General features: G+C 61.6%; 3 protein-coding genes across 4 annotated transcripts; 1 reads left to right on the forward strand and 2 right to left on the reverse strand.

Moving 5' to 3' along the window:
* The first annotated feature begins 10,735 nt into the window (after window positions 1-10,735).
* METTL27 (methyltransferase like 27) lies at window positions 10,736-13,155 on the forward strand. Of its 2 annotated transcripts, XM_065647213.1 has the most exons (6): window positions 10,736-10,843; window positions 10,925-11,053; window positions 11,131-11,266; window positions 11,344-11,436; window positions 11,848-12,112; window positions 12,319-13,155. In XM_065647213.1, the coding sequence occupies exons 1-5, from the start codon at window positions 10,736-10,738 to the stop codon at window positions 12,084-12,086; spliced, it is 705 nt and encodes a 234-aa protein (XP_065503285.1). In that variant the 3' UTR covers window positions 12,087-12,112; window positions 12,319-13,155. The 2 variants fall into 2 exon arrangements, with proteins under 2 accessions (XP_065503285.1, XP_065503284.1); XM_065647212.1 differs by having other exon boundaries at window positions 11,848-13,155.
* Window positions 13,156-13,732: 577 nt separating this feature from the next.
* Window positions 13,733-14,377, reverse strand: LOC135995659 (claudin-4-like). Its single transcript, XM_065647134.1, has one exon. The coding sequence runs from the start codon at window positions 14,375-14,377 to the stop codon at window positions 13,733-13,735; it is 645 nt and encodes a 214-aa protein (XP_065503206.1).
* Window positions 14,378-16,171: 1,794 nt separating this feature from the next.
* Window positions 16,172-17,746, reverse strand: CLDN4 (claudin 4). Its single transcript, XM_065646842.1, has one exon. The coding sequence runs from the start codon at window positions 17,720-17,722 to the stop codon at window positions 17,093-17,095; it is 630 nt and encodes a 209-aa protein (XP_065502914.1). The 5' UTR covers window positions 17,723-17,746; the 3' UTR covers window positions 16,172-17,092.
* Between the last annotated feature and the right edge of the window lie 3,209 nt (window positions 17,747-20,955).

Raw genomic sequence — 20,955 nt, forward strand, 5'->3', positions numbered from 1 at the left:
ATCTCCATCTGTCCAACCCCTCCAGGGATGGTGACTCCAGCACTGCCCTGGGCAGCCTGTTCCAATGCCCCACAGCCCTTTGGGGAAGAAATTGTTCCTGGGAAGAGGGCAGCAAGGGGGCTGAAAATTTGAGATTATGGGATGGAACACCTCTTCTACGAGGACAAGCTGAGAAAGTTGTGGTTGTTCAGCCTGGAGAAGAGAAGGTTCCAGGGAGACCTTATTGTGGCTTTCCAGGCTTAAAAGGGGCCAATAAGATGGGGACAGATTTTCTGCAGGGCCCATTGCGATAGGACAAGGGATGATGGTTTAAACTAAAAGAGGGGAGATTCAGGCTGGACATGAGGAAGAAATCGTTGGCCCTGAGGGTGGTGAGAGCCCAGCCCAGGTTGGCCAGAGAGGTGGTGGCTGAACCATCCCTGGAGACATCCCAGGCCAGGCTGGACGGGGCTCTGAGCAACCTGAGCTGGTGCAGATGTCCCTGCTCATGGCAGGGGGGGCACTGGGGGAGATGGGAAGGGCCCTTCAACACAAACTATTCTATGATTCTATGATAATCCTGGGACATCGGACCCTCAGCACTCTCATCACGGGACAGAAAACATACACTAGTCCATGAGACATTGGGGAGGGGGTTCTCTCTTCATCGCTGACCCCCAGGTTCCCTGGGCTGGTGGGACATTGCCCCTCTCTGCCCACAAGCCCCTGCGAGGGGATGGGGCAGTTCCACGGGCACCATCAGCCCCAGGTGGCCGCAAGTTCCCCTCTCTCCGCTGGGTGCAGAAGCACCATCCCAGGATGTGCTTGTCAGGAGGAGGAAAGCGGCCCATAAATCACTCCAGCTGTGACAGGAGCTGGCCCGGGGCCATGGCCGTGGCAGCCCCTTCTGCTCCCTGTGCCAAAGGGAACAAGCCGGGCACTGGGGTGCTGGCTGTGCCGCCGCCAGACGCAATCCGTCTGCAATGCTGCAGTCTGTATTTATATCAAACAGGGGGGAGGGTTGTATTATTTCATTTCTCTTTTTTTTTTTTTTTTTTTTTCAGTACAGCAGGAAATAGCTGGGATAGTTACATACCTGGCGAAATGGCCGAGGAACCAGAGGCCAAGAAACATAGAAGATCTGGCATCAGTCGAAGCATCTATGCTGCACACAGCTTGCAAGCATCCGGGGCTGCGTGTGGATCCGTGTGCCTGGCAGGGGAGTGGTGGGTCACAGCAGGGACTCTCACGAATGGCCGACAGTTTGTGAACCGGCGGTGAGCATCCAGAATGTGCGGGGTGTCCGGAGGTGGAGCACTGAGCTCCATCCACCCGGCAGTGAAGCACAGGTGTCCAACAAGCTGCAAACAAGCACACAGAGCCCAGCCACCGCCCCACCTCGGGGCAGGCTCAGACACCCCCTCACAACCCCAATGTCGGGTTCTTCTGCTGACCCAGAGCCCAGGAAGGGACCAGGCTCCTCTGCAGCCCATGGGGACTGTAGGAGAGAGGTCCAAAGTAGGAGATGCAGAGCCCTTGTCATAGAATCATAGAATCATTTTAGTTGGAAGATACCCTCAGGATCATCAAGTCCAACCATTACCTATCCTAACTCCAGCACTAACCCACGTCCCTGAGAACCTCATCTCCGCGTCTGTTCAACCCCTCCAGGGATGGTGACTCCACCGCTGCTCTGGGCAGCCTGTTCCAATGCCTGACAAGCCTTTCTGGGAAGAATTTTTTCCTAATGTCCAATCGAAACCTTGCCTGGCGCAACTTGAGGCCATTGTCCATCCTCCAATCCCAGCCAGGAGCCGGGAGCCCACCATATCGGTGTCCCTGCATTAAGGCACGCTGCTCACAGCCCACCAAGCCCCAGCACAGCACCAGGCATCAGGCTGATCTCTGGTGTTGGCAATAGTAGAGGTTGGACTAGGAACCTCCTGTGGTCTCTTCCACTCAACTCTGCCGTCATTTCCATCTCAGAGACAAGGCACGTTGAGCTCTGCCATCCATCCCAGACACCCCGTGGCAAACCCCAGACCAGACATTCTCCTCCAAGGCCCACTGTACCAACCACTGTTTGAAGACCAGACCTGGTGAAGCTCATCTGGCTGTGGCACCAAGGGATGACCTCCCTGACTCAGCCTTGTGGCAGGACAGGACCTCTTATGGTAGGACAAGGGGTGATGGTTTTAAACTAAAAGAGGGGAGATTCAGGCCGGACATGAGGAAGAAATTGTTGCCCCTGAGGGTGGTGAGAGCCTGGCCCAGGTTGGCCAGAGAGGTGGTGGCTGAACCATCCCTGGAGACATCCCAGGCCAGGCTGGACGGGGCTCTGAGCAACCTGAGCTGGTGCAGATGTCCCTGCTCATGGCAGGGGGGCACTGGGGGAGCTGGGAAGGGCCCTTCAACTCAAACTAGTCTGTTATTCTGTGATTCTATGATGTCAAGTGGGCTGCAAGACACCAGCCCTCAAAAGCAGGGATGGGATGAAGCTGGAGAGACTCTCCTAGGGCTTGTGGCACAGAAGTCTCCCCCAGCACTGGTACTTCACCACTGTCACCTCAATCCCCAGATCCTTATCCTACCAGCAGAGCAGTTGTCGTTCCCTTGCTCAGGTCGATCAGACCAGGTCCCTCCTGACCCTGTCCTCCAGCCCCCACGGTGCCACTCCAGCCCTGCTCCTCTCCAGCCTGGTCAGCCTGGCTGCATCTTCTTGACTGAGAGTTTCCTTTTACAGCATTGTTAAGCTATACCAAATAATTCAATAACTTAAGGCGGTATATTCCTTAACAGTATGTCCCTTGATGAGGTGGGTTGTGGAGTGCTTTTTAAAAAGATGATTTATTTGATGTCTCAGGATTATTTTGAACTCTGAATTGGTCCTTCAAGGCTCCTCGTAGGGTGGTGCAGTGTGCATATGAGACCAGCATGGTCTTCATTTGCGGGTGTTGGGGATTGCTCTTGGGGAACTACGTCTGCACACAGGTTGTAGCAGTCCCAGGTGATTCACGCTCCCTGCTGACCAGTGTGAAACGACATCAGACGCCTTCCTGCAGTCAAGGACCAAACATGTGCTTTTTCCACCCACCTCTTCACTTGCTGCAGAAGAAGGTTCGCTGCCTTGCCCTGCGCTGGAAGGTGGGTGCAGTGCCCCAGGGCACTGTGCACCCCATACTTCGCCACCAGCAGAAGCCCAGGACCCACACGGGGTGACACATCCTCAAATACTTTCTCAGCTTACAGCAGTTTGCGGTTCATGGATCTCCTAAGCCAGAGCTGAGTCTTTTTATGTGATAATCCCTGGTGGATTTTTCTTCCATGAACTTGAGCTGAACCCACCCTTTGAACCCATCTGAGCTCCTAGTTTACTTGTTCTCAAAGATAATCCACAGATGAGATTTCTTCAGCCAGTATTCCAAGTGCTATAAGACAAAGCCCATCATTGGGCTTTTGAAAATATGAGGTTTATCCAAACACCCTTTACCCAGACCTCCAGCCCAGCCTAGGCTGAGCTCTCACCCTGCCGGAGGACATCAGCTGAAAAGGAACGTAACCAACCAGCCATCCCAGACCCAGCCATAGTCACACCTCCCCAGGAACACTGGGACCACCAGGGACCACCTTCCCCTTGCCTGTGGAACCTTGGAAATGCATCAGCCACCTCCAGCAGGTCGTGCTGCGTCTGCCCGTGCACTCGCGTTACCCTGTCTCTAATGATTTAATGTTGTTTCCGCTGTCTGGGCTCCTCCTCCTTGTTCTTGAGATAATTGCAGAGATTTACATTTTGCCAGATTCCTAGCCTCTCTGTGAACTTACTCCCTTAAAGCTGTTTCTGAAGGACCAGGCGGGATCCTCCCTCGCACGTGTTTCCCGGGAGTTATTACGTAGTGTTTCTCAGCCCGTAGTCTTCGCTTTGCTGCTCTCCCTCCTTCTTTTTCCAAGACATTAATTGCACATCCTCTTCCAGCTGCAACTGTGAGTTAGGACAGACCCACCACCGAACTGCCTAACCAGGTCATTTGGATTGACAGGGGCTGGAGAGCATTCAGACAAGCAGCTCAAGCCAGAAAATCCAAAGATGCAATCCTCCAGCAAAACCCTCCAAAGCTGAAATCTTCCGGCAAAGGGAGGGCAACACTCCACAGCCAGGAGCGCTTGGCTGATGTTGTTTCAACCACAAGACCACACGTCATCACGCTCTAGGACAGACGAACTCTCAATACGTGGTCACCATCACTCAAACCGTTGTCACCTTCTCGGTCCATTGCTCTCTGCTGGTCAACCCAGACTCAAAGCCACTTCTTCATCTTCTGTGCATGCTTTCCCTGAATGTGTTATACGCTCCATGTCTGGTGATTTGGTTCCAGTTGGAATTGTCAAAGCTCAGCTCGGGTTCAGCTCAATTTAAGAAAAAAACAATGATTTCACCTAGTTGGTTCCACTCCCCAAGAGAACCCCACAATCCCCATTTGCACAGGATGGGCAGGGAGTGAAGCAACTGAGGGATCCTCCCTCCCTCCTGCCAAAGGGGAGCTGCTGGGCTCACCGCAGAGCTGGCATTCACAGATGCCCCTGCCGAAGGAAGGCCTGGCCTTCAGGAGATAACGCAAGAGCCTGAGGATAAAATAAATAGGGACAATTGGTGCAACAGCCCATCCTCCTCCCTGAATATACGTAGAGCTGAGTGCTGGTGGAGGGAATTAAAAATTGCTTTTTAAGATTCAGATACCCAAATGACACCAATGTCCCAGTGTAGTTCAGATGGCTTGACCTCACCAAATGCCCAGAAGTGCTTTAGGATCATCAAGATGGTCCTCAACAGATAAAGTCCAGACTACCCAGGGCTCACTGCGCTGTCTGCTTGGGCTACACCCAGCCTCACTGAAGGCACTGAGTCATCTCTTATAAGGCACAAGAAATCCTTTGTTTATTTATGGCTGCTAATCCACTCATTAATTCCTGCTCCAATGAAAATTTGCACCTTATTACTGAGCTGAACTTTATTGACTCCAGTTTCTACCACCTGGATCTCAGCCAGCCCGTCCCCAAGGCTTCCCAGGAGGTGGCAGTCACCTCCCGAGACACACGGGCAAACCAGGGCCATCTCAGGGATGAGACCTTGGAGCTGGGCCGAGTCCCACAGGTGGGATCTGGGCAGCCAGGCTGGTGGCAGGGGAGGTGGTTGGGTGGGATTTGCACCCTACAATGGGGTTGTGGTCTCCAGCCCTACCTGGAGCCCCAGCGACACGCTTCAGGATTTACACTGAGTGGCAGGGACGTGGTCAGCAAGGGTTGGGAATGGGGAGCTCCTGGGGTGTGCCTGGGGAGGGACAAAGAGTCACGAGGGTGCTGTCCCATGAGAGATGTTGAGTCATGACGGTGCTGTCCCACGAGGGATGTTGAGTCACAAGGGTGCTGTCCCGCGAGGAACATCAAGTCATGATGGTGCTGTCCCACTAGGGACATTGAGTCACGAGGGTGCTGTCCCACTAGGGACATCAAGTCACAGGGCTGAGATGGTGATGATGCGGTGGCTCTGCCCGTGGGCGCGGGAGCGAGGAGGTGGCACATGGTGGCACGGGGTGCCTGACTGCAGGAAGGGCTGCGAGGGAGGGGACATGGCTACAGGACATGATGAGGTGTGACAGAGCAGGCAGGGGCTGTGGGTGGGAGCTGAGATGAGGCTCTCAGGGAGTTTTGTTGGACGTGGCTGGGATGGGAAGTGGAAGTCCCTGGTTGGGGGAAGAGAGCAGATGGCAATGGGGGAACAGGAGGGAGCAAGGGGGAAAGTGCAGCTGGGGCAGACATGGAGGGAGGCCCATGGGAGGGGATGTGGACGTGGTGTGTGTGGGGCTGCTCGGTGGTGAGGAGGCGGTTGAGGAGGGCAGCGGGTGCTCAGGTGAAGAAGGAGTTGCTGACATCTGGGATAGGGATGGTGAGAAATGGGAATGTCACTGGTGTGGGAGCACCATGTCCCCATGATGTACTGACATGGGACTGCTGTGCCCTGGGGGTACAGTGGGGTAGGGGGCACCAGACATTTGTGGTACAGGAGAGATGGGAGCACCAGATATTTGGAGTACAGGACAGGTGGGAGCACCAGATATTTGGGGTACAGGAGGGGCGGGAGCCCTGTGCACCAGAGGTGCATGGGAGGTTGGAGAACTATACATTAAGTGGGCAGGAGGGATGGAGCCCGTACACTGGGGGTGCAGGGGAATGGAGCACTGGGCACTAGGGGTGTGGGAGGGATGGGAACACCAGATATTTGGGGTACAGGATGGGTGGGAGGACCAAGCACTGGGGGTGCAGGAAGGATGGGAGTACCAGACATTGGGCATGCAGGATGAATGAGAGCACCCAGAACTGGGGGTGCAGGGGAATGGAGCACTGGGCACTAGGGATGCAGGAGGGCTGGGAGCACCATACATTGGGGATGCAGGAGGGATGAGGTGCAGGTGATACATGTACAGAGGCTGAGCCTGACGTGGGAGCACCATGGCCTGGGGATGTTCTCAGCATGGTGGGGACATCTTGCTGTGACCTGGCCCTGGGGAGCAGCCATGGTCAGGGCCCCACAGGGTGACAGGCCACAGCCGGGGGACATCTCAGGTCCCCAGAAGTTGCATGTGGCACGGGCAGCACGGTTCGCTGGCGGGAGGACAACCCATCCCAGCCATGAATCAGCTTTGCGAGCTGCTCCCCCCGTCCATTCCGTCGGACTGATCCCCAGCCAGTGCTGTGCTGCACTGATTTATATTGCAGCCTTTTCTGGCTACCCGGTCATGAGCCATGCGGGCGTGAGGGGCCGGTGTGGATGGTTTAGTGACAGCAGCCCCTGCCACCATCAATCACAGCAGCACTTGGATTTACGAACTGAGAAGTCGGGCAGGAGCCCAGCGATCCGGGGGGGCCATGGTGCTGAGTGATGTGTGCTGGGGGCAAAATCCACTTGTCCTTGGACACCACAGGGCTGGGCTTGAGGGAAGGAACTGTGCAGTTCAGGGGCTGATGGATTCCGGCCACGTTTGGATGCTGGGAAGGGAAAATGCTGTGTCCTCCAAAGCATGCAAGTGCTGAGCCGCCCCAGCCTGCAGCAGCGCTGATGTGCAAAACCTCAGCAGCCACCCCATCCGTCCTGCGTGTCCTCGGCCTCAGGGACAAGCTCCCTCCTGCCTCTGTCCCTGCATAGGTCCCACCTGGCTGCGCCCCACAGGGTTTACTTGCCCAGCCCTGTTCGTAGCCCCAGAGCACCCAATTTCAGCAGGGCAAGTCCTGCACCTTGTGGGGCTCAGGTGCCCCCAGGATGGCTGTCCTTGCTCCCCCAGGCTCGGGATGCAGAGCAGGGAGCTCAGAGGGGTCCCTTCCCAGAGCTGTGTGTGCCTTGGGGTGCCCTGAGGACATTCCTTGGCACTGGCATCCTCCCTCCATCACCAAGTAGGACCTGGGGTAGGGAGAGGGATGGCTCCTGTCCCAGCTCAGCGGCAGATTCAAGGATGAAGGACCCACCTAAGCTGCCCTTCCACCCGTGCACCATCTGCTTGGTGAAGGAGAACAGTCGAGGTCATGCTAGAGCTCGGGGTGACCAGCCAAACCCCAGCCTTGGGGACGCATGTCCCCCCAACCTCCTTCTTGAGGGAGGACACCCCACCAAAGTGGTTGCACTGAGCTGGCCCAGCCCCAGCTCCAGGGTCCCAGGAACACGGGCCAATGCACCCCATATTATATTGGATATTAGGAACAATTTCTTCCCCCAAGGGCTGTTGGGCATTGGAACGGGTTGCCCAGGGCAGTGGTGGAGTCACCATCCCTGGAGGGATTGGACAGACGGAGATGAGGTTCTCAGGGACATGGGGCAGTGCCAGGGGTGGGTTAATGGTTGGAGTCCATGATCTGGAGGGTCTCTTCTAACAAAATGATTCTGTGATTCTATGATTCTATGCAGCCGGCACAGCCAGGGCACAGCCAGATCCCTTGTCCCCAGGCACGGGACAAGGACAGCACCCCAAGGAACTGCACCGCAGCAAGAGGATGACATGTGCCCGAGTGGGAGCCCCGGGTGCCAGGACAAAGTCTGGCCTCGGCACCAGCCACAGGGAAGCTCCAACCTGCCTCAACCTGCTGCCACCCCTCTTGGGGGTCCCCGCCGTCCCACCATGCGCCCTCAGGGGACAGACCACATCCTCCCACATTGGCACTGGGTCCAGTTCAAACCCCGGCTGGCCGGCACTGGGTCCAAGCCAGCTCAAAGCTGCCGGGACACGGGACGAAGCTGTTTGCACAGCTGTGCGCAGCGTGGTGGAGCGAGCCAGCCCCGGGAAGGCGATGTTTGGAAAAGCACCGGTGGATTTGGGATGGGATCCCTGCAAGTCAAGGCTCGGGGACAGTGTGACACAGCTGCAGCCTGAAGGGTGGCAAAGCCAGGGACAGGGGGACGCTGTCAGCGTATCCTGCCTCTAGTTTCTCTTGTAAATGAAGGTCAACTTTAATTAGTGGTGGAAACCACACTGGGAGTGTGAAAGCCATTATTAGAGTTCTGGCCACAGAGCTGCCCAGTGGTCACCACGGTGCTACGGAAGGAGGTGCAGAGCTCGGGGGGCAGGATCGAACCTGTGACAGCGGCTGCAGAGGGGACGAAGTGCCCGTGGGGGTGGCAGGAGCTGTCACAGGGCCGCAGCCCCCCCGGACCCCAGCCAGGAGCCACCCGTGTCCTTGTCGCGGGTGGGGGTGATCCCTGCGTCCCCTCGGCCACCCCCCGGGGCTGCTCCGAGGGTGCCAGCGGGGTGACCCGGGGTTCCGCTGGCCGGGATGCCGAGCGCGGGCGGAGGGCTCCCTCTCGAGGTCCCGGCCAGCACTGCCCGGCCAGGGGCACGGCCACCCCCACGCGTGACCGCGGGCAGGTCCCCACGGGGCTCCCGGACCCGCTGGATGGAGGCAAAGCAGCCACCAGTGGGGTGGTGGCCAGGAGGCCGTGGGGACAACAGAGGAGCATCATCAAGATGCCCGAGGTGTCGAGCAGAGAAGGAGGTGACAAGAGCCACTAGCGCAGCCTCAGGACAGCCACCAGCTCCTTCAGGACACCCTCATTTTCTTTCCGGCATTAATTAGCAGCTGGTTTTGTCTGCTTCACTCCTGGAAAAAGCCAGAAGGCAAATGACGGGTTACAACAGCTGGGGATGGTCCCCCCAGCCAGAGCTTGTCCCACGTCCTCCATCATGAACGTCAAAGGTTGGCTGAGCAGAAGAGTCACCCCGAATACAGCGGAGACTCAGCAAGTAATGAGTGTGTTACCTCCAGTTGGGGTCCTTTCTACCCAAGAGCTAATGAACGTCTCTCATTAATCAGCTGGCTATGGTATGTTAAAATTGCTGGGCACCTGGATCAAGGGAGAAAGCGTCTCACCACCTCCTTGTGCATGTTGGTGCTCGGTGATGTTTCTTGTCCTGCTTCCTCTGAGCAAAACCTGAACTTGATATAGCCAAGATGTTCGACCTCCCTCACAGCCGCGCTCCTGTCCTCTGTCCCCAAGCTCTGCTCCTGCTGCTACACACCTTGTCCATGGGCAAGGGGCAGCGCAGGATGGCCCCCCCATGGGAGCGGCTCACACAGAATCACACAGCACGGCTGGGGTTGCAGGGCCCTCTGCGGATCCCCAGCCCAGCCCTGCTCACACAGGGTCACCAGAGCAGATCACACAGGTCGGGCCAGGCGGGTTTGAATGTCTCAGAGAAGGAGACTCCACACCCGCTCTGGGCAGCCTGCTCCAGGCTCTGGCACCTCCCAGCAAACAAGTTTCTCCTCGTGTTCAGATGGAGCCTCCTGTGTTTCAGTCTGTGCCCGCTGCCCCTCACCCTGGCGCTGGGCACCACTGAACAGAGTCTGCTCCATCCCCTGACACCCACCCTGAGATATTGATCAGCACGTATGGCTGGGCAGCTTGAGATGGGTGCACATGTCACGACATGAAGGACCTGCCCCAGTGGTGGGGACTGGGACAGCTGCTGTCACCTTTGCACGTGGTGGGACCCGCTGGGGTCAGGCGGTGCCTGAGGAGCGTGGGGGGTGCGGGTGGCAGGAGATGCAGGTGCAGGTGTGGAGGTGACAGCACAGCACCGGGGCCGGGACCAGCGGTGGGGCAGGAGGTGACCTGTCCAGAGAGCAGGGTCCCCACGCACGGGTGACACGGGGGAATAAGGAGGCAGCGCCTGAGCCCGGCAAGGGACAGGGCAGGAGCTTCGGGAGCCGCAGTGGCCTGGGGACACTGCAGGGAGAGAGAGGTGGCCACAGAGCACTTGGTGTCAACCCTGCCAAGGGTTCCTGGTGCCACCACCCCAGCAGACTTGACGTCAAACCCCAGGGGACTTGGTGTCACCATCCCCCGGACACTCGGACACCCCTTGGAGCACTCGCTGCCACCCCCGGGGCACTGGGACCCCCCTGCGGGACACTTGGTCACACCCGGCCCGCTCGGTGCACCCCCACCGCCCCGGCACACTTGGTCGCGCCCGCTCGCCGTTTCGCGCCACGGAGTGGGCCGGAGGAGGCGGTGGCGCGGGTCGGTCGGCCAATGGGGCGCTGGGGGCGTGGTTCGGGGGGGGCAGGTTCACGAAGCCAATGAAACGCTGGGGGCGTATCCCGGATATATGCACGGAGCCAATGGAGATCCGGGGGCGTGGCCAGAACGGCGAGTGGAGCCAATGGAGCTCCGGGGGCGGGGCCGGGGCGGGGCGCGGAGCCGGCGGGGCGGGGCATGTGGCTGCCGGCGGGCCCGCGGCGGCGCGTGGCCGCGGTGCACGGGGATTCGCCGCTGCCCGAGCGCCTGCGGTTCTACGACGGCTGGGCCGCCCAGTACGAGGAGGTACCGGGGCCGGGGGGACCGGGGCCGCCCCGCCCCGCTCCGCTCCGCTCCCCGGCGCCGCTGACCGCCGTGTCCCCGCAGGATGTGGCAGCGCTGGAGTACCGGGCACCGTCCCTGGCCGCCGCTTCGCTCGCCTCCGCCTTCCCCGCGCCTCCCGCCGGGGCGCGGCTGCTCGACGTGGCCTGTGGCACCGGGCTCGTAGCGCGGGAGGTACCGGCCGGGCCGGGGCCGCGGGGCCGGGCCGGGCCGGGGGGTTAACGGCGCCGTGTGTCCGTCTGTCCCTGCAGCTCCACCGGCGCGGGTTCCGCTGCCTGCACGGCGTGGACGGCAGCGCGGGGATGCTGGAGCGGGCGCGGAGCACCGGGCTGTACCGGGAGCTGCGGCGGTGTGTGCTGGGCCCGGAGCCGCTGCCCGCGCCCGCAGGTACCGGCCCGGCGCCGAGGGACCGAGGGGTGCAGCCCGGAGTGACCCCCCCGGTGACACCACGCGTGTCCCCGCAGAGCACTACGACGCCGTGACCGTGGTGGGGGCGCTGGGCGAGGGGCAGGTGCCCAGCGCGGCGGTGACAGAGCTGCTCCGGGTCACCAAGCCGGGTGAGGGGGTGTCCCCTGCTGTCCCCTCCCCGCCGGGACCCCCGGGTGGCAGGACAGGGACACCAGGTCCTGGCAGACGTGTGTCCCCAGCTGGGCGCTGGCCCTGTGGCACAGCCAGGACGTGGCCTTGTCCCTTCTGCCAAGCGCAAGCAGGGACATGTGGTGGCAGCCGGGTCCCCGGCCCTGCCTGCTGGCTGAGGTCAGGCAGGGGACATGGCAGGAGGTGGCAGTGGCACTCCTGATGCGTGACTGTGTGCTTCCGTGTGGTGTCCTGCTGTCCCCTGCCCGCTGACACCCAGCAGGGTCTCTCTGCCTCCCCTTGCCCCCCACTTTCCAGTGTGACACCGGTCACACGGTGCCCTGCTCAGGGGGGATACAGGCATGGATGTCACCTGTCCCCTCTCCTGGCAGGAGGTTTCCTCTGCATGACGACCAGGAGCGACCCCTCGAACCTGCGGTACAAGGCGGAGCTGGAGGCGGCACTGGAGCGGCTGGAGGCGCAGGGAGCCTGGCGGAAGGTCCTGGCCCAGGAGGTGGAGCGCTGGGAGAGGGCAACCGCCGAGGGGGACAGCACCCAGGGCACCGGCTACATCTCCGGGGTGGTCTATGTCTACCAGAAATGCCCCTTGTCCCCCCTCGAGGAAGGCTGAGAGCCAACGTAGTTCTGGGGAGCTGGGTGAGCACTTGGCCCCGTGTAAAACCCAATCCAGAGACCCTCCTGGAGCTGGGCAGCTGCTGGGGCATGACAATGTTTTTCGGGAGCTTCCTCATTCCCTTCCCCAGCTCCTTCTCCCCTGGTGACCTTGCCCGTTCCTCAGCATGGGGAGGGTCTCCTGGTTTCACTGGGGTCTCCTGGGCACCACTATTTGCTCTGACATTCAGGTACTGTCCCCAACACCTTGGCCCTCACCGTCACATCTTGCAGACTGACTGTTCAGATCCATCTCCTGTCCAGGATTTCTTCTCCCTGCCGTGCTCACCTCTCAGCCCTCATGGTCAAAATCTAAATCGTTCTTCATCCTCCCGCGCCCCAGAGCCCTGTGGTCTTTACCTGGGGAGTGTTGGAGGTGGGTCCCCATCGCTATGTCCTGCTCTTCCCCCATCTGTATCCTCCCCAGGACTTAACCCAGCGCACCCTGAGCTGCAGGAGAGCTCCACAGCTGCACCAACGTGACACCCAGCCGGAGAAGCTTTCCAAGCACCACATCGGCCTTTCATCCCACAGCAGCTGCTTAAGTCTCTCACTTTCCTACATCTTTGTAGTTAATGGTCTGGGTGGGAAATGAGGCTGGAAGGCACCCAGGAGCACCCGGCATCGCCGGCCCAGCCTGTTCCCCAGCCCCTCACCCAGCTGCCTCCACCCCTCCTCCCCCACTGCTCCCTTGGGAAGTTTTTTACCCAAATCTCTTGCTGGGATATTTCCTTTTTATCTTTTCTCTTCCTCCAGACCTGTTCCTGCTCGTCCCGTTCCCATGGCCCTAGAGAAGGTTCCTTCCTTCTCGGGAGCTCCTCCTGGGCGGGAGGTGGTGACTGTGTCTCTCCCCTTGTCCCTGTCCCCCACCCGGGGCATCCCACCCCTCCCACGCTCGCCTTCCCCATGGTTCTTGTCACCCCTGTGCATTGTCCCGCCAGGTCTTGGGGTCCCTGCAGCCATCGTGGGCATCTGCCCTGCTCCCCTCTCCCCCCATTTGTCCCCTGGGGACAATCCCGCCTGTTGAATAAACCCTCTGCATTGCTGCCTGCTGTGCGCTGTTCGTGGGGCTGTGGACCCTCTGGAGTGGGCAGGGGAGGGTGGCCAGGAGCTGGGGATGGGGAATTTGGCCTTTGGGGTCCCCTCCCAGCCCCTGGGGGCTGAAATATCCGAGCTCTGGGTGCCTGGTGTCCCTCCATGCCCCTCTTGGCTCTCAGCACCCTCTCCCTGCCTCAGTTTCCCTGCTGGGGGATGCACAAGGGGCATCCTGGCTGATCACCGCCACATCCTCATGGGGACATGGGGACATGCCAGACGCTGGGGCAGCAGCCCCCGAGCTGGCAGGACACAACACCCCTAGGACACGTCACCATCCTCCCCGCACCGCGCTGCTTCCCAATGAGCCCAGGCAGCCTCAGCGGCACCAAGATGTTTATCGTCCATCGCGAGCGCAGCACCCGCCTGCGGGGAAGGGCAGAGACAGGAGGATGGCGCTGGGGGTGCAGCCATCGTGGGGACGGGCAGAGGGAGGCAGCGCGTGGGCAGGGGGGCTGGCGGGGGCAGGACGGTGGTGCTCTCCCGGGGGCTGGCAGCGGCCGTGGCGGCTCACACGTAGTCCTTCATGGGGTAACCCATGGGGCTGCAGCCCTTCACCGCTCTGTACACCTTGGGGTAGGTGTCCTGCTGGGACGGGGGTCCCGAGCAGCACAGGATGCCCCCGCCAAAGAGCAGGAGGGCACTGGCGGCCCAGCCGATGTAGAGGGCAGCCCCCAGCTCCCGCTTGAGAGCCGCGGGCACCATGGGGTTGTAGAAGTTGCTGACGATGCTGTTGGCAGACCAGGAGACAGGGATGAGCAGCATGATGCCGGCCAGGACGAAGATGGCACCTGCCACGATGGAGATCCTGGTCTTGGCACCCTTGTCGTCCACGCAGCGGGTGCAGTCCGCCCCCGAGATGGCTGTGAGGAAGGCGAAGAGGGCCACGAAGATGGAGGTGACCACCAAGGCGCGAGCTGCTTGCAGGTCCGAGGTGAGCTCCAGCAGGGAGTCATAGGCCTTGCACTGCATCTGCCCCGTGGTTTCGTACACGCAGTTCATCCACAGCCCTTCCCAGAAGACCTGGGCCACCACGATGTTGGAGCCAATGAAGGCTGTCACCTTCCACATGGGCAGCGCGCAGGTGAGGATGGAGCCCAGCCAGCCCAGCGCGGCCAGCAACAGCCCACCCAGCTGCATCGTCATCATCGCCATCAACAGCACCTGCGGGGACAGGGGACAACTGTCACCAATACTGCCCCGGAGCCAGGGCTGCTTTCTGAAGAGCGTGGCCTCCATGCTGGGAGGCCCTCATCTCCATCTGGATGGGAATGGATGCAGGACAGTGTGGGGACGTGTGGTGTGGGGCATTGCTGCAGGGCGGCATGGGGACGCGTGTGACAAGGGGCATTGCTGCAGGGTGGCATGGGGACACATATGACAAGGGGCATTGCTGCAGGTCACCCCACAGCACCCACCCCATGCCCTGCTCCATTGCTGGTGCTTCACCCACCCCGGGCACCGGGGCTCACGGGCAGCAGCCCCTGCTCTCACCGCAGCACCGGCTGCTCCAGGTTCAAGGGCAGGTTCTGTTTAGCCCTCGGCAGCCGCACTGCAGCGCCCTTCAGACCCGGGAATTCCCATCTGTGGCACTGGCAATGGGCCAGAGCTCAGTGCTTACAGTGATACCAGCTCTTCCCTCGCACTGGGACCAGCGCTGAGAGGGAAACCCCCTGGCGAGGGGCTACGGAACCACAGGCATCGCCCCTGTAAGAGGGGTGGCAGGTACAAGGGGACATGCTGGGCACGCCAATGGCTCCACCACAGTCACGCGTGGCCAAGACTCCGCTCAGCACCACACGGAGCAGATCCACGGTACCACCGCGGGGCAGAGTGCAGCCATGGGTGCTCACGCCCACGCTGGGCAGCCGGGACCAGCTGAGTTTTTATGAGCCCCACACAGCAGCGCGGTATCGGCTGTGCCCGGCACACCCTGTGGCCTCGCAGGAGGTTTCGCCGTGGTTTCTCTGGTCCCAGTTTCGGTTTCTTTGGCCTCTCCTCCCCCATTGCATCCCCGCTCCTTCCCCAGCACCTTTCATCCAGAGAGACCCAGTGCCTTTGACTTTGCCTCCCCTGGTCCATGAAGCCCCTTTGGGCCAAAAATAAAGTTTCTCTCACCCAGAGAAAGAGAGACTAGCTTCTTGGAAGGTCAGAGAGCCAGGACAGTGGGAAGCCATCGCGGGCACTGTTTCCCAGCCAGTGGGAGCTGGACTACAAGAGACACCCAAAATGGGGTACAAGGCCACCCCCAGCGGGGACAAGTGGTGTCCCCACAGATCCTGGCAGGAATGCTCACCAAGGCATCGCGCTCACATTTCCACCCAACCGCCAGTACCACAGGGCTGTGGGAGCATTTTCCAACATTCCCAGCGAAGGGATGGGGGATCTGGGAGCCCCCAGACCCGGATGAGACACCCACAGCCTCGTGTTCACCAGGCAGCAGCATCACCCACCGTCCCTGCGCACGCCGAGGCACAAGGGAAGGACATTCCCAAGCCGGTTCAGCGCCGCCGCGCCCCAGCACAGCTTGCCGTGCAGGAACCGAGATAGGCAAAACACCCGGCGTTGCCCACGCTGGCCCTGGGGAGCTCCCAGCCGGGGCTGTCGGGTGGCCCCAGGGCCAGCAAACCCCGACCCGCCCTCACCAGCACCCACCACCTTCCTCCTTTCTTTGGAGGACCACGTCAGGACAGGGGGCAGCCACGATGCCATGTCGGGTGCTGCCAAGGCATCATGCCACGGAGGTCCCCATTGTCACCCCCGGGGGAGCAGGGGCCCGGGGAGGGGAGCAGTGGGTGACGGAGCAGTGGTTGGGATTGCAGGAGGCTCCGGAGAGCGGATTTGGGGGGTCTCAGGGGGACGGGGATCTGCGGCACAGGAGCCCTGGTCTGTCCCATCGCCGAGGTGGGTGTTGGAGAAGGTAAAGAAAACGAAGCACATGGGGCTGAGCAGCTGCCGTTTAATGTGGGAAGGTTGTGACATGGGGACAGACGGCAGCACAGCCCCAGGGGACACCGCGAGCCACCCCCTCCCCAGACAACCCAGCCGGGGGATGCCCAGGGGGGCTACAGGGCTGGACGCACCCCATGGGTCAGGGTCCGGGAGTCGCCCCCTCCAAGCAGGTGCACAGCCCCGCTCCGCTCCCGCCTCCCCGACCGGTTCTCCCAGCCCAGCCGCTGCCGTCCCACTCCCAGGATAATGATAATGATAATGATGCCCCCACCCCGGGGACCCGCTGCGAGAAATCACACGTCTGTACTGTCTGTACCGCCGCTTCAAGCTGCAAAAGTAGGTCAGGGTCAGAATTTACAGGCGGGACGGGGGTACAGGCAGGTGAGACCCCCCCTGCTGCCCCTCAAGCCCCTGACGGGGTTTGCAGAGCCACTACATCCCCATGACAGTGTGGGACAGGTTTGCTGTCCCCATCGGCACCACTGTCCACCCCGAGGGACGCATCCTGGGGGGTTTTACCGGGTGAGAGCCCCGTGTCACCTGCAGGACAGGCCCCGGGCGCTGCGTCACCGCGCGGCACACCCCGATACCGGGAGCCAGGAGATGCTCCGGGAGGGTATCGGGCGGTGTCTCAGAGAAGATGCCGCAACCGGGTGCTCCGGGGGGAGCGGGACCCCCGCCGGGGTGGCAGCCAGGACAGGATCGCCTTGTTCCCCGTCTCAACCGAGATTAAAGAACCAGCTTCCATCCCCCGGTGAACAAAGGCAGCTCTGTCTGCCGTCCCTCGCGCCGCCCCGGCACCGCCGCGGCGCCCAGCCAGCACCCAGCCCGGCCAGGGGGGTCCACGGTCCGGGGTGCCGCGGGATGTCCCGGCTCCCCGGGGAGGCTGGGGGGGGCCCAGGGGGGCGCAGCGGCTCCTCAGACGTAGTTACTGGCTGGCAGTGAGCGAGCGGCCGTGAACTTGGCAGAGTAGGGCTTCTCGCCCCGGGGGGGGCAGGTGCAGCACAGGATCCCCCCGCCCAGCAGCAGCAGCGCGGAGCCCGCCCAGCCCACGTAGAGGGACGAGCCCAGGTCCCGCTTCTGGGAGTTGGTGACCATGGGGTTGTAGAAGTCCTGAATGACGCTGTTGGCCGACCAAGAGATAGGGATGAGGACGAGAACGCCGGCGATGATGAATATGATACCGGAGACGATCATGACCTTGGCTTTGGCGGTGTCATCCTCCACGCAGTTGGTGCACTTGCCGCCGGTGACCGCGAGCAGGGTGCCCAGGACGGCCAAGATGATGGCCACCACCACCATGGCGCGGGCGGCTTGCAGATCCTGCGGCAGGGCCAGCAGGGAGTCGTAGACCTTGCACTGCATCTGCCCCGTGCTCTGCACCACGCAGTTCATCCACAGCCCTTCCCAGATGATCTGCGCCGTCACGATGTTGTTGCCGACGAAGGCCGTCTCCCGCCACATGGGCAAGGCGCAGCAGAGGATGGTGGCCAACCAGCCGATGACGGAGAGGGCGATGCCCAGCACCTGCAGCCCCATGGAGGCCATGGCTCGCTGCCTGCACCCCTGCCCGCCTCCCTCAGCGCAGTGCCGCTCGCCAGGACCACGGCGGGCGTTATATGCCTTCACCAAGGGAGGAGCGCAGCCACCGCCGCCGTCCTGCCGCCGGCACCGGACGGAGGGGTAAAACCAGTTTCCCGGGATTCCTCCGCTGGTATTTCTCCCTTCAGCACTGACACTGAATATCTCGGCTGCTCTCGCGGAGGAGGGCGCAGGGGACTGGGATGAGGCCACCCAGGTGTGCGAGCGCGTCCCACCGCTGCCTGCGGGCAGGTGACAGATGCCAAGGGCAGTGCTGGGGCTCGGCCTGGGATACTAAAGGGGAAGAGCCGGTGTCCAGACATTGGGATGTCTCTGTCATTGCTGCCAGTGCCTCCTGCTCCATCACCCACATGTGGTCCCTCCATGCTTTTGTGCCTCAGTTTCCCCCCAGCTCACATGGAGGCTCTTCCCGCAGCGCTCCAGCCTCTGGCTCCCCGCAGCCCCGTGCCGGGGAGCAGCACGCCGGCCCTGCCCCGCCGCCGGGTGCCGTGCCCAGCAGGACACAACCGACTCTTGTCTGTTCCTCGGCGGCCATACCCGTGCTCCCCAGCCCTCCGCCAGGCCTGGGGCAGGAGGTGTCGCCACCCAGACCCACAAACTGGTTGGAGCGGCTGCCGGCTCCCCGTGGATGAGAGACAGTGCTTCCCCGGGCTGGGGGGGCAGGTCCCGGAACCCACCCCACCTCGTGCTCCACCGCCCAGCCGGCGCTCACACGGCAGCCCAGTCCTTGCCCTGCTGCCTGCGCTGCCTGCGCTGCGGCCGGGCTCGGTGCGTCACAGGCTGCGGGGGCAGAGGTGACCCTCGAGGTGTCCCAGCGGGGACCGGGGTGCCAAGCACGGGCAGGGCAGCAGGGCCAGGGAGCCACGTCATGCTGGCAGAATTCTGGCACATTTGGCCATGCCAGCGGCCAAGCTGTGCCAATACCAATACCAATGCCAGTTCCAGTGCCAATACTGATGCCAATTCTGATGTCAATAACAATACCAATACTGGTGCCAATACTAATATCAATACCAATGCCAATTCCAATGCCGATGCCAACGCCAATACCAATATCAATGCTGATGCAAATACCGATGCCGATTCCAATTCCAATGCCAATACTGATGCCGATGCTTCAGACACTGCCCGACCTCTCCTTCACTCCACGAGCCCCCCGCACACACACATCCCCTCCTCGCTCCCTCCAAAGTCCCTCCAGCACCTGCGCAGGCGCAGCACAAGGCCAGACAGACCATAAGGACGGACAAACGGACATTGCACCGTTCTCCCACCCCGGCTTAATCCCAGGCCTCTGGAGAAGATAAGAGGGCCACAGATTATCTTGGTTTTACCAAGCACTGGAGTTACCGATATGATCCAATTGCTTGTGCTAATTGTTCGGCTGCCGCTGCCCACACCGGGGTGTCCCGGGGCATCGCGTCCTAACACAGGGAGGTGAGCCGGGTGGTCCCTGCCCGCGGTGCCGTGACGATGCCAACAGCACCTGGGCTGGGGACGCTGGTGCCCGGCGCGGCAGGAGCGGGCAGGGCAGAGACACTGGGTGCTTGGAGACACTCGGGTCTCGTGGCAGACCCTGACCCACGGGGACAAGCCGGGGTCCTGACCTGTGCTGGAGGAGCCACGCTGGGACATTCTGTCCATCCGTCTGTCCTGCTGGAGCACCCGCATTGCTGGCATACCAGCATGCCCACCCTGAGGCCAGAGCCTTGTGGTCAGGGGCTCCCTTTAATCCACGGGGATCTGGAGCATCCCCGGCCTCTGCCCGGGGCTGAGTGTGGTTTTCACCTCCCAGCCAGCTGCTGTAACCACCAAATTATGTGGGGTTGGAGACAGGCACGCACCCACATGTGTGTGTGCAAACAGCGTGGGCCGTGTCCCTGCAGGCACACGGGGACATGCTTCAGGGCTGGGGACAAATGACAGGGACTCCTCCACATGCTCACACTCCCTCTTGGAGAGAGAGCAGGCGCCAGCACGGCCCTCTGACAGCCAATTACTGTAATTAAAGCCGGAACGTGACATGTATTCAGAAACAGAAACAGCCCCTGTGCCCATCCCCATGTCCCCCAGTGACGCACTTGCCAGGCCAGCACCGCCAGCCCCGCGTCCCCAGCACTGCTGGCCAGCAGGACAGACAGACACGGGCTCGGTGGGGAGGGGAGGAGCAACAGCCACCCCATGGGGCAGCGCCCTGTCCCCAGCACACACTGAGCCAGGGTGCTGCTGCAGCTCAGGCAGGACCGCGGCACCGCCGAGCACCTTGACACGTGCCATTCGGGGTCGTGACCGCAGGGACACCAGCACCACAGCCCCATCGCAGCTGCCCAGGTGCATCCTGCAGGACCTCAGCCCCGGCTTTGTCCCAGTGCCACCTGCAAGGGCACACAGCGCAGGAACGTGTCCTGGTGGGAACACAGGCCCCCTGCTCAGCAGGGAGCTCCTCCACTCCAAAACGGGTGCTCACACCAAAACACGTGCCCCATCCCCGGCCCTCACCACCCGGCTCCTGCCACAGCACCCAGCCGGGTGCAGGGACACAAGGGCCTGAGCTCCCATCCCTGCTCCACCGCACACTAACGGGATCGGTGACGGCACAGCTGCCATCCCGGCATATCAGCCGCCGGCCCTTTGTGGATCAGGAAATACCCTCTGCCCATCGCCCCTGTGTCATCAAGATGGGGACACGTTTCAGCCCCACGGCTGGGCAGCAAGGCCATCCCCGGGGCAGGGAGAGGGGACCCGGCAGCCTTGAGCAGGTGTCACCGCAATTCCGGACACCATCAGGTGCACAGCAGGGGCTGCACCACCCTGACCTTACTCAGGACAGAGGACACCCCGCGGGGAGAGGGCTCGGGGCACAAATCCTCTGCCGAAGCACTTGGGGACATCCCCACCAGGGACACAGGTGACATTCCCACCTCGCACCGGCTCAGCCCCGCGTCCCCCAGCACCCACGCACAAACTTGCCGCCCCGACTACCTTGAGGTCCCACAAAGGCGGGTGAGACTTGCCAGGAGCGGTGATCCACCAGGATCTCCGGCTTCACATCCACTGAGCAAGGGACAGAGGGACGGCCACCAGCCGTCCCGCTCCGCCGGCACGGAGCTGGCAGCCTCCCCTGCCAGCGCGCGGGGATTAGTTACCGGCAGGCCGGAGACTGAATGTTCCCAAAAAAA

Source organism: Caloenas nicobarica, chromosome 17 (assembly GCF_036013445.1).
Source record: "Caloenas nicobarica isolate bCalNic1 chromosome 17, bCalNic1.hap1, whole genome shotgun sequence".
Taxonomy (NCBI): Eukaryota; Metazoa; Chordata; class Aves; order Columbiformes; family Columbidae; genus Caloenas; species Caloenas nicobarica.

Bases quoted from the DNA above. Each gene is read 5' to 3' on its own strand.
- METTL27 (XM_065647212.1), top strand. From the start codon at position 10,736: ATGTGGCTGCCGGCGGGCCCGCGGCGGCGCGTGGCCGCGGTGCACGGG. The intron at 11,267-11,343 runs GTACCGGCCCGG...GTGTCCCCGCAG, and splicing joins GCCGCTGCCCGCGCCCGCAG to AGCACTACGACGCCGTGACC. The intron at 11,437-11,847 runs GTGAGGGGGTGT...CTCTCCTGGCAG, and splicing joins GCTCCGGGTCACCAAGCCGG to GAGGTTTCCTCTGCATGACG.
- LOC135995659 (XM_065647134.1), bottom strand. From the start codon at position 14,377: ATGGCGATGATGACGATGCAGCTGGGTGGGCTGTTGCTGGCCGCGCTG.
- CLDN4 (XM_065646842.1), bottom strand. From the start codon at position 17,722: ATGGCCTCCATGGGGCTGCAGGTGCTGGGCATCGCCCTCTCCGTCATC.